Source organism: Euleptes europaea, chromosome 5 (genome assembly GCF_029931775.1).
Source record: "Euleptes europaea isolate rEulEur1 chromosome 5, rEulEur1.hap1, whole genome shotgun sequence".
Classification (NCBI taxonomy): domain Eukaryota; kingdom Metazoa; phylum Chordata; class Lepidosauria; order Squamata; family Sphaerodactylidae; genus Euleptes; species Euleptes europaea.
The window spans coordinates 110311743-110329068 of record NC_079316.1 but is presented as its reverse complement, the minus strand read 5'-3'; the positions used below and the strand labels follow the sequence as shown (position 1 = coordinate 110329068).

General features: G+C 45.8%; 1 protein-coding gene across 7 annotated transcripts in view; it reads left to right on the top strand.

Annotated features, from left to right (window-relative positions):
* ZMIZ1 (zinc finger MIZ-type containing 1) overlaps window positions 1-17326 on the top strand; it is a 314832-nt gene that overhangs the window by 136684 nt on the left and 160822 nt on the right. For all 7 annotated transcript variants that reach the window (XM_056849848.1, XM_056849855.1, XM_056849854.1 and 4 more), the window contains 2 exons: window positions 8403-8516; window positions 16021-16126. In XM_056849848.1, coding sequence (XP_056705826.1) covers window positions 8403-8516; window positions 16021-16126 — 220 coding nt within the window. The remainder of the gene's footprint in view (window positions 1-8402; window positions 8517-16020; window positions 16127-17326) is intronic.

The following is a 17326-nucleotide window of genomic DNA, read 5'->3' as shown; positions in this document are numbered from 1 at the left end:
CATCTTACCTATAAAGAATTTACAACGACCACTGTGGGTTCCTTGGCTAATGGTAGAAAACGACTCACAATAGCCTTAGTTAAAAAGTTTTTACCTGCACAGGTGTTTGGCACATGGGAGTTTGAGTGGTAAATGGCCACTTGGGATACATTTACACCTGGAAGTGCCGCATCCCATCCCAACGGGCCCTTTAGCACTCAGACTCTCAGTTTGAGTTGTAAAGGCCCCTTTGTGATTTAGCACTTCTGGTTGTAAACCGGAAGTGACATGATTGTGTCAGCTTGCCCACGCACCCACACAATCTTTCCCTACCTCTGCCTCAAAAACCTCCTGCTGGAGGAGAGGGAGGACCTGGCAACCCTATACATTGGGGTGTTTCAAAGTTGTTTTGGGCCCTTACTAGGGTTTCCTGGTCCCGTCGCCCCTGGCCATTAGCAGGGGATAGGGTTGCCAGGTCCCTCTTTGCCACCGGCAGGAGATTTTTGGGGTGGTAGAGAAAATTGGCATATAAAAACCAACTCTTCTTCTCCTTCTTCTACTTCTCCTTCTTCTTCTTCTTCTTCTCCTCCTCCTCCTCCTCCTCCTCAACTGATCTCTATTGGCTGGAGATCAGTTGTAATAGTAGGAGATCTCCAGCTAGTACCTGGAGCTGGCAACCTGTTTCCATTGTGCCCTTTGCTAGTCAGCAGGCTGAACACAGAAACATAGGTTGTTCTTCAGTGGGTGTGTGGTGGTCTTGATAGGAAGGCCTTGTCTGTATGACCTAACCGAGCATTTCCTCTTGAGCAGGTTAGAGTCCGGACTGCCAGAAATCTTGCTTCATGCTTGCTGCTTTAGGATATTGGTTTTTAACTGACACAGAAGTTGAGATGACACAGCGACCTCCCCCACTGAAATGTGAAGAAACCCAGAGAATTAAATAGTGCTGTTTCACCGGGGCAGGCAGGGGTGGGTGGATGCTTCCTGTTTGGAAAAATTACTTTCAGAAAAGCAGCAAAGAGGAGATCCTCTTGCCTTTCAGCAATATGTTTTCTTTCTCCTTCCCTGGTTCAATTGCTCTGAATGGCTGATTATTTTGCCAGCTGTGGCATTCTGGTGCTTTCCCTGGTATCTTGAAGCTCTGCTTTCACATCAGCCAAAGGCCTTCTCTGGTTTTACTTTGTAAAGAAAAAAAAAGTATGACTTCAAACAAGAGAGATGTTAGGGTTTATCAGCAGCATGATCAGCTGCCAGAGCAGACTGAGAACATACCCGGGCCCAGAAGCATGGAGGCACCGGATTATCCATTCATGGCTTCCCTAGCAGAAGGAAATCCTGAGGAGCAGGAAAGTCTGCACTTGATCCGAGTTTTGGAAGACAGCCTTGGACAGGTAGGCTTTGTTCAGTGCGCGTTTTCTTTTCCATAGAAGACACAGGAGAAGATGGGTGTGAAGCTATGGTGTAGCCAGCGTGGAGTAGTGGTTAGGAGCGGTGGACTCTAATCTGAAGAACCGGGTTTGATTCCCCACTCCTCCACAGGAGTGGCGGACTCTAATCTGGAGAAGCAGATTGGTTTCCCCTCTCCTTCACATGAAGCCACTGGGTGACCTTGGGCTAGTCACAGTTCTCTCCGAACTCTCTCAGCCCCACCTACCTCACAAGGTGTCTGTTGTGGGGAGAGGAAGGGAAGGAGATTGTAAGACGGTTTCATTCTCCTTAAAAAAGGTAGAGAGAGTCAGTATATAAAAACTAACTCCTACTCCTCCTTCTTCTATTTGAAGCCAGCCGTAGCATCACGGTCACATTTCTGGGACAGCAGGATCAGTGGGCAGATGTGCACATGATGCGCAGAGAAAGCATTATTAGCTCATGCTTCCTTGTCCCGTCCAGAGTCCTACTTATCACCACATTTCACCTCTATTTTGCATCCAAATCCACTCATTGTAAGAAGCAACCAACTTGGGTTCTAAGAGACGAAGCCCTCAAATGGATCTGGAATATATTTTAAGCACAGGATGGATCCTTGGAATCCACAAGGATCTGAAAGCTCAACCACTTAAGTTTGGGCATGAAATGATCACACCTCGTTTAACCCTAACCCATTTCCAAATTATGTTGCCTATCTGTTGGGAAAAGGAGAAGTGGGTTGGAGGTGGGGGAAGAGACTGGAAGAATCATAAGGTATTGGACTTAACAGATGCAAGAGAGCAGGGCTGTTACCGCACTAGATATTCCCAGCGATGTATTACGAGTTTGAAAATGTTATAAAAAATACTGTTCGCACTTTGTTTGGCCCCTTTAGTGTGAAGATGTCTTCCAACCATTTTTTAGCCGTGGCATCCAAAAACACTTTTAAAGCAATTTTTTTAATAACATTTTCAAACTCTTAATACATTTCTGGGAATACCTAGTGCAGTAACAGCCCAGGTCTCCACAGGTTCTTTGAGAAGAATTGAAGCAGCTGCCCTATCTGTAAATGAGGCATACATCATCAGCTCTCTTATGCCTTTGGCAATTCCAAGGGGTGCCGGTGCATGGGATGCTGAGGAAGGGCAGAAAGCCAAAAAAAGATTTCACTAATGGTGATGGGGAGATTCTTGGATATATGTGAGGTTAAACAGCAAATAAAGCGGTGTATTTTAAGAGTTGGTGTTGTGGTAGACTTTGATCTGGATACTGGGTTTGATTCCCCACTCCTCCACATGAGAGGCAGATGCTAATCTGGTGGACCGTATTGGTTCCCCCCCCCTCCACATGAAGCCAGCTGGGTGATCTTGGGCCAGTCACAGCTCTCTTAGAGTTCTCTCAGCCCCACCTACCTCACACGGTGTCTGTTGTGGGGAGGGGAAGGGAAGGTGGTTGTAAGCCGGTTTGATTCTTCCTTAAGTGGTAGACAAAGTTGGCATATAAAAACCAACTCTTCTTCTTCTTCTTCAACCAGAATGGTTGAGCAATAGTCGCAGGTGGCTTATGGTGACCTCTCCCGGGGTTTTCAAGAGATGTTCAGAGGTGGTTTGCCATTGCCTTCCTCTGCATAGCAACGCCGGTCTTCCTTTTTGGTCTCCCATCCAAGTACTAAACTTGGCTGATCCTGTTTAGCTTCTGAGCTCTAACAAGATTGGACTATTCAGGCTGCTCCATTATTTTCAATTAGATTGTGAGTCAGTGGACAGGGCTGCCCTTTTCTTATCTTTATGAAGCACCTAACAAATGTAGTGCCAGGTCAGCATGTTGGTTTTGTGGTGGAAAATGCCATCAAGTCACAGCTGACTTATGGTGACCCTGTCGGGTTTTCAAGGCAAGAGACGTTTGTTGGGAGGTGGGTTGCCATTACCTGCCTCCACGTGGGCTGAGGGAGTTTGGAAAGAACTGTGACTGGCCAAAGGTCGCCCAGCAGACTTCATGTGGAGGAGTGGGGAACTGAACCCGGTTCTCCAGATTAGAGTCCATCACTCTACCACTACACCATGCTGACTCTCTTTTTTTTTAATAATTTTTTTAATTTTCTACTTAAATCACATTCAGTTCCATCATTCAATTTAACATAATTGTACAACATAAACAATATTTATCTAACCAATATAAATTCTAACTTGTTGACTTCCCCTCTCCCCTCTTCTATCTATTTGATATTTGTGTTCTCCCCTTTGTATTTAAATTCTAATTATTTATAGCATTTCATTTATAAATTTGATTACATATCTTTTCAACTTAAAATCTGAATATTAACATTAATATTATTTCTAGTTTAATCAGTTGAATTAGATCAAAACATAACCTTTTATATTTCCCAAGTTAAATTAATTTACACAGTATGTTGTCCATGCCTCCCATTCTCCCACAAATTCCATATTCTCCTTTTGATTTACTAATGCAGTAAGTTTAGCCATTTCTGCTAGTTCCAACATTTTATTAATCCAGTCCGTCTTATCCGGTGTCTCAGACAATTTCCATTTTGCTGCATAAACCAATCTTACAGCTGTAGTGGCATATATCAAAAAAGATCTCTGAGTCAGTATGATTCTTAACAACATCATTTCCGGAGTTTTAGGGATGTTTTGTTGTATTATCAGCCTTAATTCATTATAAATCATATCCCAAAAGTTCTTGGCTTTTTCACATAGCCACCATACATGATGAAAAGAACCAACCTCATCTTGACATTTCCAACAATTTGGTGACATTGTTCTATACATTTTAGCTAACTTTTTTGGTGTCAAACACCACCTGTAGAACATCTTGTAAATTGTGAAAGTATATAATTCATATCTCTTGACCAAAGTCTTTCCCATCTATTCAAAGGAATGTTATAACCCAGTATCTGTGCCCAAGTTATCATCGTATGTTTGATTTGATCTTGTTCTGTATATATTATCTACAACATCTTATCATGCTGACTCTCTATATTGGTTCTGCTGCAACACAAATAATTAGAGTTTTTTGTGGCCTCTTAAAGACTAACAAGATTTTATTCCAGTATAAGCTTTCATGGAAGACACTGAGGTAGATCCAACCATCCTCAAAGAAACCTTCCTCCAGGCTAAGGAATCTTCTTCCAAGTTAAGAGGCTCTTCCTCCACAAGTTGGAAGAAGGCCTTAAATTTTGCTCAGTTGAGTGGTAGAATAAGGGTTGGATCCACTGGGTTGGATCCTACACATGAAGCCAACTGGGTGACCTTGGGCTAGTCACAGCTCTCTTAGAGCTCTCTCAGCCCCACCTACCTCACAAGGTGTCTATTGTAGGGAGGGGAAGGGAAGGTGATTGTAAGCCACTGAGTCTTCTTTAAGTGATAGAGAAGGTTGCCATATAAAAACCAACTCTTCTTCATGTTGCCATTACTCATCAGGATCCTCTTCCCACATACAGCAATGTCTAAAAGGAACTGGCTCTGTATGACATCTTGTGACTGTTGGAGGGTCCTTTTATGGGTCACCACAGCATCCCGGAAACCACTTCTGCAGAACACATTTTCACGTCCTCGCTGTGAATATTTTGAAGAATGGATCCACGTGTGTGGGACCAATCATGTGGGTCCTTTGCGCCCGGCATGATTCTCTCCACCCACGTGGTTTCAAATTCCCAAGGATTACTGTGACTCTGTGGCAGGAAGCCACTGAAAGCCTGAGGCAACCTTTGATTGTCAGCACCCGCACCGTTAAATGTGTTGCTGTTTAGCCGTTCAATTAAAGCTGGAAGGAGAGCAGATGTAACTGGGCAAAACAAACAGGCAGCTAGAGTCAGCCTTCATCATTTGGCAAGACATTCCATAAATAAATGCAGTCACTTGCTTAGCATAGTTAAGTGGTTTGCTGCTCGAATTGGGCCAGGTTTGCATGACATTCCCTTTGAGGAAGAGTTAAGATGTGGCAAATTAGCTTGATGTCTTTGGAACCTGACATGTTTCAAAGAAGGAGATAATTCTCTTTGTTCTCCACCCCCACCTCCCAAAATATGCATTATCTTAAATTAAGATTCTGCACTTATTTTCTCTAGCGACATCTCAAATGAAATAAGGAGCCTGTGCTGAGATGATTTTGTTTCCATACTATTCGTGCCAGTCTCGCATGCCGCAATGAGATAACTTGAACCTTGAATATTCTTCATTGAGAATCGCAGTTGCTCTTGTGTGGAAACCCAAAGCACGTTGGTGTTCAGTTATGATATCTGTGTTGTCTTCTCTGCTTAGAGAAGGGCCTCTTGCCATACATCTTAAACTTTAGTCTACAATATGACGAAGCACTTGCGCATACCTCTGAAGAGGTCCTTCATATTCCACCAGCAAAAAGGGTGCAATTTTATGGTGTTCTCAAAACATGGTCCATAGGAACTTTCTGAATTTGTGAGAGCTGTTGAAAGAGTGTCTTACTGCTTTCTTCTCTCCCATAGATATTTACATGCACTTACTATAGCTGTTCTTCCTTGGGAGCCAGCGTGGTATAGTGGTTAAGAGCAGTGGTTAAGAGTGGCAGTCTCTAATATGGAGAACTGGGTTTGATTCTCTACTCCACATGAGCAGCAGACTCTAATCTGGTGAACCAGGTTGGTTTCCCCACTCCTACACATGAAGCCAGCTGGGTGATCTTGGGCTAGTCACAGTTCTCTTCAAGCTCTCTCAGCCTCTCCTACCTCACAAGGTGTCTGTTGTGGGGAGAGGAAGGGAAGGAGATTGTAAGCCGGTTTGATTCTCCTTTAAAAGGTAGAGAAAGTCAGCATATTAAAACCAACTCTTCTTCTTCATCTGTTCATCTTAGTTTGTTGGAGATGAGGATGTATTGTTAATATAGCTGTGTTACAAATGCCAGTGTAGTGCGTGTCTTCACTAGAAGCTTGCATAAGTTTTATTCCAGTTTAGTGATGGTTCCACCCCCCCCCCAAAGAATATTGGGAATCATTGTTGAATGAGGATGCTAAGTAGGGTTGCCAGCTCTAGGTTGGAAAACACCTGGAGATTTTTGGGGTGAAGCCTGGGGAGGGCGGGATTCGGGGAGGGGAGGGACGCCAGCAGGGTATAATGCCATAGAGTCCATCCTCCAAAGCAGCCACTTTCTCTAGGGGAACTGATCTAGGTCATCTGGAGCTCCAGGTGCCACATGGAAGTTGGCAACCCCTAGTGCCAAAAACTCTGTGTCAGAGTTCTCTGGAAATCTAAGTTCCTAAATTTCCTTTGGGAGAATGCTTGTTAAACCAATTTTAAGCCTGTAATGTATGTGGCACCATTTTTATATGGTGCCTGACAGATGTGCAATATACCTCGGTGTTGCCATATATGTTTAAATGGAGTGTGCATGTGCATAAGGAATAAATACATCTTTGACTCTTGAGATTAAACGTCTTGTAGAAAATGTTTATTTAGTTTAGAATGTAATAATCCCAGTGCCTTTTTCTCACAGAGTTTTAAGGCAAATTTTGAAGGCAAAATCTTTTCCCTACATTTCTCAATCATTTTCACATTAAGAATACTTTGATGTAAAAGGGCAGAAATTGGTCTCCTTATAACAGGGATGTGATTTGGTCAGTCCCATGGAGAAGGAGATGGTGAAGAGGGCGTTAACTCTGCAGGTTTCCAGCAAAATTCATTTTATCCTCCAAGGCATAATAGGAGATAAAATTTCCTTCCAACCAGGGTAGAAGAGCAATGATCTCTCTCTCTCTTCAGTACTTTCAGAGGCTAGCCGTGTCGGTCTGCAGTAGAACAGCTAGATTCAAGTTCAATGAAGTTTTTGGGGGTATAAGCTTTTTGAGAGTTGAACCTCCCTTCATCTCTGTACTGTACTGTATTCTTCAATATGTTCCGTTAATGGCACAAACACTTGCATATATTGGCGTTTCCTGTTGCTTTATGGGATTTTCCATTTTTCTTCCCTGGTCGTATCTATCACTGATCACATTTCTAGCTGTTCTTCCTTCAATAAGCTCAGGGCAGTCATTCTGGTAATTTCTTCCTCCACCTTCCCATTTTATCTTCTAAACAGCCCAGGAGAGCCAGCGTGGTGTGATGGTTAAGAGCGGGAGTTTGGAGCACGGGGGGGGCTTGGAATAGATGTGTGCTTCCCGTCTGGGAGGCGCAGATCTATTTAAAGGGGCCCCCATGCGCATTCATGGAAGCCCCGTGAAGGCGCGTGGGGGGGAATCCCGAATCTGCCGAATTTATTCACCAAATCCCCGAAGGCGCACGGGGGGGCTTGGAATAGATGTGTGCTTCCCGGCCAGGAGGCGCAGATCTGTTTAAAGGGGCCCCCATGCGCATTCATGGAAGCCCCGTGAAGGCGCGTGGGGGGGAATCCTGAATCTGCCGAATTTATTCACCAAATCCCCGAAGTCGGCGAATTCGGCTCCCCCGTTTCCCGCCTTTTTTGAGCTCGGTTCGTCCCAAACCGAAAAACAGCCGAATCGGGGGAAATTCGGCTGTTTTTTGGTTCAGGATGAACCGAATCGACAGCCCTACCAGTGACACATCCTTACACTTCAGAATCCTTTCTAGCTCCTTCATGGCTGCCCTGCCCAGCCTCAGTCTCCTTCTGATTTCTTGGCTGCACTCCCTTTTGGTTGATGATGGAGCCAAGGAATCGAAAGTCTTGAACAACTGAAATTGTTCAAGAATGATAAGGGATACTCAACCTGTATTTGGCAGGTGCCGGAGAGATGTGAAATTCATTTCCGGACAGAAGACTGAGTAAGTGATAATCCTTCAAACAGCCAGGAAAATTTGTGAGAAGGGGGGTTATCAGAGAAACTCTTAAACTGCCACAGAATTTATATGAGAGGACAGGTTACAGACATTGATTCCCATCAGGAAAAGAGAGAATTATAAACTGTGTATCCATGGCTTATGTTAGCCATGCTTATAAAGTGCCCAATAAAAGAGTGCACAATTTGGAGAGCAAGTCGTTATCTAATTGTGCTTTAATTTCCTCTCTTCCAGCACTTACAGAATCCTGCCAACTTCCACAATGCAGCGACAGAACTCTTGGACTGGTGTGGTGACCCGAGAGCATTCCAGAGGCCCTTCGAACAGAGCTTGATGGGGTGTTTGACGGTATGTCAACTATTTATCCAACCCAGTATCTCTTTGCAGATGCCCAAAACACTTTTTTTGGGGGGGTGGGGAGGGTGAGAATACTGTGAGGGTATGTGCAGTCCAAGTCAACATTGTCTGCTCAGATCGGCAGCGGCTCTCAGGCAGAGGCCTTTCACATCAAAAGGATGTGAAATTCAAAAGGAGTTTTGTACTTGCCTAGTCCCTTTAACTGGAGACGCCGGGGATTGAATCTGGGACCTTCTGCATGCCAAGCAGATGCTCTACCACTGAGCCACGTCCCCTCAAACTAGCCAAACATGGAACTTTCGGGTAATTTTCACTCTATTTCCTAGTGCAGTTCCCTGAAGATTATTATATTGACTGCTATTGACGAGAGCCAGCATGGTGTAGTGATTAGGAGCGGTGGACTCTAATCCGGAGAACTGGGTTCGATTCTCCACTCCTCCACATGAGCAGTGGACTCTAAACCGGAGAACCAGGTTTCCCCACTCCTCCACATGAAGCCTGCCGGGTGACCTTGGGCTGGTCACCATTCTCTCTGAACACTTTCAGCCCCACCTACCTCACAAGGTGACTGTTGTGGGGAGAGGAAGGGAAGGAAATTGTAAGCCGGTTGGAGTCCTTCATTACTCTCTTATCTTTCCATCCCTTCACTTTCCTTTCCCCACTTGTCTGGACTGGGAGCTCATAGGAGGATGGAAATTATTTTGGGGGATGTAGCTCTTCCAAAGCTGTACCTTATGTCAAACATAAGGCCTGCAGGCCAGATCGGGCTGTTATCCGACCCGTGAGCCACCCGCCCCCAACTCTCGATCTGGTCTGACGAGGCATGGCCCGGCCCGGCCAAGTGACATTTATGTGGTATCAGTCCTCGTAAAAATTGAATTCGACGCCCTTGCTGTAGCACATTTTAACAAAAAGGATCTTAGAGGGGGGGAGGAAATGGCGAAGTGATCAAGAAGTTCTTTGCATTCAGAAGTTCCCGGTTCAATCTCGAGTATCTCCTGCTAAAATGATATGGAAGACCTCTTGCTTAGACCCTGGAGAAGCCACTTCCAGTCAGAGTAAATACTGCCCTTGATAGACAAATGCTGTGACTCAGTAGAAGGAAACTTCATGTGTTCATCAATTTTGTATGTAAGTCAGGAGCAAGATGCTCAGATGAGCATCTTGTGCAAGAGGAGATTAGTAGGAGTGAGGTTAATGGATGAAGGGGAATGAGACAGCCTTAGTTCTTTAGCTTCACTCCTGTCCATCATTCATTTCTCTGGTATTGTTTAATACTGTTTTTAGGAGAAAAGTGACTTGTTTGAAGTGGTGTTTGTTTGTTTTTTGTTTAATAGATGTTTACATCCTGCATCTCTCCCCCATGGGGGACCCAAAGTGGCCTGTGTGGTTCTCCTCTCCTCCACTCTGTCCTCACAACAACCCTGTGAGGTAGGCTAGGCCAAGAGTGTGTGACCGGCGAGCTTCTATGGCAGAGTGGGGATTTGAACCTGGATCTCCCAGATCCTTGTCCGACAATCTAACCTCAGCATCACACTGGATCTCTTTTCTTTAAGAAACGTTAACAGGGAATGCATCCTCGAATGCCTTGTTAACAGGTTTTTTTTTTCATTTTTAATGACTGAGTTTATCTGTTCTTGAGTGTGGAGGAGGAGGCACTTGAAGGGTGTGAGGAACAGGAAACGGGCTCTTTCCATGACCACTCTTTCAAAGCCTCATTTAAAACTGAATGGATGCAACTTAACTCCCTTTTCTGCCTCAACAGCCAAAGTATCCCCATTAAATCTTCCAGCTCTCAAGTCCAGCGATGTCCTGACTATTTGGGGGTTACTGAATTCTCTCTCAAGATCATTTCCTTAAGAAAGGTTTCCCCATTTGCTACTTGGATGTAATTATGTTTTTTTCCCTTGTCCATTGCCAAAAGGAAAACGAAATTACCATCCAGTCGGCAGAATTTTAATTGCAAATATTAATGCTTCAATCTCCGAACCCTGTTTGGGGTAATTTGGAGGGAATGCATGCGCCTGAACGCAGAACGCTCAGAGTTAGCAATCAGTTGCCATTTTCAAGTAACTGAGAAGATAGCAAAATTGAATTGGGGGGTGGGAGGTGAAAATGCATTTGGGTGCCAGCGTAGGGGGAGGAGGTATACTCGCTTGTCTTTTTCTGCTAGTTAAGAGATTCCCTGAAAAGTGCCGCTGTAATTCAAAAGGAGTTTTGTAATGAGCATTTATGAAGCTCTTGATTAGCGGGAGTGTTGGGGTTACAATCCTAGAATCCTAGAGTTGGAAGGGGCCATAGAGGCCATCTAGTCCAACCCCCTGCTCAATGCAGGATCAGCCAGTCTCGATGCACATTTTCCCGATCTGAATTCTCAAAACTCAACAGTAAGCCCCCATGCAGAGTTTTGAGAATTCAAATGGGGAAAATGTGCATCTAGAGAGCAGCAAATCCAAGGCAAAACCTCGCATGCATAAATGGCCTTTCTTTCTTTCTTCCACTCCAAAAACCTCCCTAACCTCTCCACCCCACCCCACCCACCCCCGCCGGGAGATCTACGACCTGTATGGCCCCCGAATGACATGATAAATATGCAAATGGTCCTTGGCAGAAAAAAGGTTCCCCACCCCTGGCCTAGAGCATCCCTGACAAGTGCTTGTCCAGCCTCCACTTAAAGACTGTCAGTGAGGGGGAGCTCACCAGCTCCCTAGGTCCAAACCCCTTCCTACTCCCAATGCCCATATATGTAGGGGTCAGAGCAGTGGCCCGTCTAACCAGGGACTGCCTAAAAACAGCTCCCCATAGTCTCTGTTCGAGGTCCTTCACATCTCTGAATCTCCCTGAACTTTCTTCTGCCCCTCTTCCATCGCCATCTTCCACCAGTGGGTGAAGATTTTTGTTTTGCTTGGCATTCCCTCACAGGCCCGACCCTGCTTAACTTCCAAGATCTCACGAGATCAGACTCGCCGGGTCTTGCCACCATTAAAGGTAAAGGTAAAAGTCACCTGTGCAAGCACTGGGTCATTCCTGACCCATGGGGTGACGTCACATCCAGACGTTTCCTAGGCAGACTTTGTTTTACGGGGGTGGGGGTTGCCAGTGCCTTCCCCAGTCGTCTCCCCTTTACCCCCAGCAAGCCGGGTACTCTTTTTACCGTCCTCGGAAGGATGGAAGGCTGAGTCAACCTTGAGCCGGCTACCTGAAACTAACTTCCCTCTGGATCGAATTTAGGTCATGAGCAGAGCTTGGACTGCAGTACGGCAGCTTACCACTCTGCGCCACGGGGCTCCTACTGCCATCATTAGAGCATCTCAAATCTACCCTCAGTTTTCTTGCTTCATTTTAGTGCACTGTGACATCCTACCCCTTTGCAGACTTGGGCCGATAGACACTATGAAGCCCCAGTACTGCATCCCTGAAAGAGGCCCATACTGGTGGGACAAGTTGACCATCGGTTGCACCTCGTTGGCGGCATTCACTTAGCTATCAGCTAATTGTTCTGACTATTTTGAACATTGAGCTGTGAAAGGCCATTGTGTCGCAGCTTTCATTGTGCCAGTCCTAGCTGTATTTTTATCATGAAATGCCTGCGGGTTTCCCAATTCCTTCGGAGGATCGGCGCTGTGAAAATGAAAAGGAGAGAGTTCGCAGATGCCTTCCCTCCCCTTCTATCATTGCTGCCTTTGATGAGTCTTCTTAGGTAGATTTCTGCAGAAGCTGGAATGTGAGGTAGGAGGACGGAGTCCAGCAATCCCGCTGGAACATTGAAGGGGAGGGAATAATTTAGAGGGAAGCTTTAGTGGAAAGCCAGTGTGGTGCCGTGGTTAAAAGTAGCACACTCTGATCTGAAGAACCGGGTTCGATTCCCCTCTCCTCCACCTGCTGGGTGACCTTGGGTCGGTCACAGTTCTCTCCGAACCCAAAACAATGTACCCAACAAAGCTCTGCATCTCTCATGGCTTCCTCAGCTTAGCGCACGCAGAATCTGAGAGTTGCTGCTTGGACTTTATAGCCCGAGAGATAACCGAGCAAAGCTTGAAAGTGAACAAGCTATTAAATGTAATCAACCACACACAGCAGTTGTGTAATTTAGAATAAAGGCATGCTAATTCAGTACACGCATAAAAAGATCTGATTGATTTTGACCACTTATTTTGCTGAATGGCACAGGGAGGGGCTGTGGCTCAGTGGCAGAGCATCTGCTTGGCATGCAGTATATCCCAGTTTCAATCCCCAGCATCTCCAGTTAAAGGGACCAGACAAGTAGGTGATGTGAAAGACCTCTCTCTGCCTGAGACCCTGGAGAGCCACTGCCGGTCTGAGTAGACAATCCTGATTTGATGGCCCAAAGGTCTGATTCAGTATAAGGCAGCTTCTTGTGTTCATGGCCTTTATGGGGTTTGGGCCTTTGCGCTCCACATATGTCAAAGCAGGCATCAATGCGTCCACAAGTGCGTATCGGATCAGCAAATCCTTCCTAACCCAGAAGACACCTCATTCAGTACTCGAGGCGTCCCCAGCCTTTTTGAGCCAGCGGGCACATTTGGAATTCTGACATGGTAGGGTGGCCACAGCAACAAAATGGCTTCCACAAAATGGCTGCCGCAGGAGGCGGAGCCAGCTGCAAAACGATTGCCACAGCTCAGCTTCAACTACACAGTATAGATCCTTGTGTCATGGAGGTACCAGCTGTCAAAGCAACATTTTTAGAAATCTGTAAAGCCAATCCAGACTCCAGCGGTCAATCAGAAGCCCTGCTGGGCAAAAGCCCTACCTGGCCCCACCCACTTCCTAAGAACACTTGACGGGCACCAGAAAAGGTGTCAGCAGGTGCTGTGGTGTCCATGGGCACCACGTTGGGGACCCCTGCAGTACTCACTATATTATAATCTTATTGCTTCTGAGTTGCACTAACATCACTTTAAAGCAAAAGCTATGGACAAACAGTGGGGTATTATGATCAAGTGGTTATTTTCCAACCCCTTACCACCAGCGCTTGTTTTCCAGTTACGCCCTGCATCAAAGAGCTTACAATTCAATAAATAAATGGGGTTTTGTCACCTTTGCTTCAGCACAAAAGCCTCTTTGATGAATTAAAGAATACTCCCCATTAGCATGCAATTATCTGTGTCCAACAACGGCTTGCCAAAAACAAAAATGAGCAACATTACCAAAGAGCATTGGAAAGAAAGATATGTGATAACCTATCAATGGTAATGAAACGTTCCTACTCTGCAGTCAGCATAATTGTGGGGATCTTATTAATCCTAACTGCTCTCCGGTATCCACTTTTCCTAATTAACAATAAAGAATCACAACATGAGCAATACAGAGGGCGATGGATGGCGGCAGACGTGTTGCTGTTGCAGTCTGAAAACCAAGAGCCCTTCTAGAATCTGCAGGGGAGAAAAGGTGGCCGGAAGGAATTCTGTTATCACAAGAGAATTATTTTTTCTTGCGTAAGCTTGAGCCCTGCCTTGGCAGGGGAGGGCAGGATATAAATGAGGCAAACAAACACACAAATAGGCAAGCTACCACAGGTGACATACGTGGCATTGTAGCATTCCCACCTGCTTGAGAAAAGGTAAGAACATAAGAAAAGCCCTGCTGGATCAAACCAAGGCCCATCAAGTCTAGCAGTCTGTTCACACAGGGGGCAACCAGGGGCCTCTAGGAAGCCCACAAACAAGACGACTGCAGCAGCAGCATCCTGCCTGTGTTCCACAGCACCTAATATAATAGGTCTGCTCCTCTGATCCTGGAGACAATAGGTATGCATCATGACTAGTATCAATTTTTACTAGCAGCCATGAATACCCCTCTCCTCTATGAACATGTCCACTCCCCTCTTAAAACCTTCCAAGTTGGCAGCCATCACCACATCCTGGGGCAGGGAGTTCCACAGTGTAACTATGTGTTGTGTGAAGAAATACTTACTTTTATCTGTTTTGAATCTGTCACCCTTCGGCTTCAGCAGATGACCCTGCATTCTAGTATTATGAGAGGGAGAAGAGCTTCTCCCTGACCACTCTCTCCATACCATGCATAATTGTATAGACCTCTATCATGTCTCCCCTCAATCGCCTTCTTTCCAAGCTAACAGCCATAAGCGTTTTAACCGCTTCTCATAGGGCAGTTGCTCTAGCCCCCTGGTCATTTTGCACCTTCATCATTTTGCACTCTTTTCTGCACCTTCTCAATCTCTGCAATATCCTTTTTTAGGTGTGGTGACCAGAACTGTGCACTGTATTCCAAGTGTGGTCTCACCATAGATTTGTACAAGGGCAGTATGATAGCAGCAGTTTTATTCTCTATTCCTTGTCAAATTATGGCCAGCATGGAATTTGCCTTTTCGAGTGTCGAGCTCCCAGTACGCTGTTCGTACATTCCATTATAGCTGCAGTTGGAATTCCAAATACTGCAACTTTAGACCCTTAGAGCCTGTAGAGCCACAGGATTAAACAACAGGATTTGGCTACAATTCCTGGTGGCCTTTATGCAAAGCTAAGGCGCTGTATGGTTTTTCTGTTCCAAAGCCTCCCCTCCTTTAAAGGGATTTTATCTCCTTGGAGCTGCCCTAATGAGGCGAGGCGAGATGTTGACCGCTGGGGGAGCGACCTTGCGCCTCGGCAGTGAGCTTTAGAGCCGCCTGTGAGAACTCGGGGGTTTCCTCGCTTGCTTGTTGACCAGTGCGGCTATGGCCAACTAGACCCTGCGGGGTGTTACTGCCTTGCCTGGAGTTTCCGGGGGGCTCCAAAGGGTTTTGGAGGCTTCCGTGCTCTTGAATGTGGCAGCGCGGTTCCTTAAAGGAACCCCTTGGGGAGCACCTATACAACCAGTGCTCTGCCAGCTGCACTGGCTCCAGATTGAATTCTGGATTGGGTTCAAGGTTTTGGTGTTGACATTTAAAGCCCTAAACAGGGCCATCGTATCTGCTGGACTGCATTATACCCCCAAAGAGCACTGCACTCGACTGAAACCAACCTGCTGGTGATCTCTGGCCCAAAATATGTCCAGCTATCCTCGTAATGTGTCCGGCTGTCCTTGAAATGTGTCTGGCTGGTTGAACTCTCTGTTGAGTGAGACCAGAACCCTGTGGGACTTGGATCAGTTCTGTAGGGCCTGCAAGGCGGAGATGTTCCGCCAGGCCTACAGTTGATTACAGCGATGGTTGTTCATCAGTTGGCCTCCCTGCTGGACCCTCTGAGGATCTGTATCCCCTGGGTAGGATTTCTTTTTGGCGCCAATAATTGTCGAGATTTTAATGGTTTTATTTTGAGTATTTCCTATTTAATGAATGTATTTCTGATGTGAGGCCCCCTGAGCCCGACCCTCGTCAGGAAAGGATGGGGGGAAAATTGAATAAAATAAATTAAAGTAATTGATACAGCAGGTGCCACTGCAGGCACGTCGGGGGAAATGCCGGCAAATACATGGATGCGGTTTGCAACATAACTCTGACTGAATGACTTGCCTTTTTTTCCCCCCTTCTCAGGTTGTTAGCCGAGTGGCGGCGCAGCAAGGATTCGACCTAGACCTTGGATACAGGCTGCTGGCCGTTTGTGCTGCAAACAGGGACAAGTTCACGCCAAAATCAGCTGGTAGGAAACGGCGGTTTTCTTTCTAACCCTGGCTTTTTGGTGGGGAGACTCTGGGTGTGGTTTGCAGTGGACTTTTGTTCTTCGGTAGGGGATGGATAGACTCCTGCTGTACATTTTGGCGTGACTTGTGTAAGCCACACCGAAGCAAGACAGCACCTAACACCCGTCGTCCTCTTCTCCATTTATTTTCCATACCCGCAGCTCAGTGAAGTTCTGTACAGAGGTAACTTGAAAGGAAATGTCGGACCCAGGCCGAAAAGAGAGAATGAGGGAGAGGCGATTTTGCCCAGTATTTCTCCCCCATACTGTGGTGCATTTTGGTCAAGGGAGTGAGGGACCTCTTCTTTCTCGGTATGAACAGATAGCTCGTAAGAGGAGTAAGATCCTCTCTTTCTGTTCTGGTTGCAAGCTTTTCTGTGAGATCCAACCCAGTAATTTGGATTTTTGCACTGCCATAGCTGTATACATTCCTTTTGGTAGATAAGCATCTTGCGCATGCAAGGCCAGCATGTAGGAAGGTGGAAATATCTGCAGGAGTGAAATGGTGTGTTTCGTTCCCAAAGAAGTGATTATAAAACACGACAAAACCTTTTTGGCTGTGCGATGGCTGTGGAGGAACTGGCAGGCGAACCTTCCATTTGGCATGTTTTGTTCTCCTTTGCCTTCAGGTGTAGCATCATTCAGTGACTTGGCAATGCTTTGGTACTAAGGACTTTGGAAGATTAACAACTGTGTGTGAGTGTCTTCACCCGTGTATTGTTGTTGTTAAAAACTGATGGGCAGGGCTGGTGCTTGGTTTTTCTTCTTTCTACTGGTTCTTCCCTGCAAACCCGTGTTGTTATATTTTTTCTCTCTCTGCAATTATAGGGTAAGAATAAGAGTGGCCATTTTCTCCAGGGGAACTGATCTTTGTTGCCTAGAGATCAGTTGAAATAGCAGGAGATCTCCAGCTACCACCTGGAGGTTGGCAACCCTAGTTATATACCCATGGTAGATGGGAGGAACCAATGAGAATTTAAACCAAGATCTTTAATATGGGTACAAGTGAAATTAAACAGGGTTGCTTACATTTTTTATAATCGTTTCCTGATTTTGTGTCATCCTGATTATTTATTGTCTAGTGGCGCAGAGTGGTAAGCTGCAGTACTGCAGTCCAAGCTCTGCTCACGACCTGAGTTCGATCCTGATGGAAGTCGATTT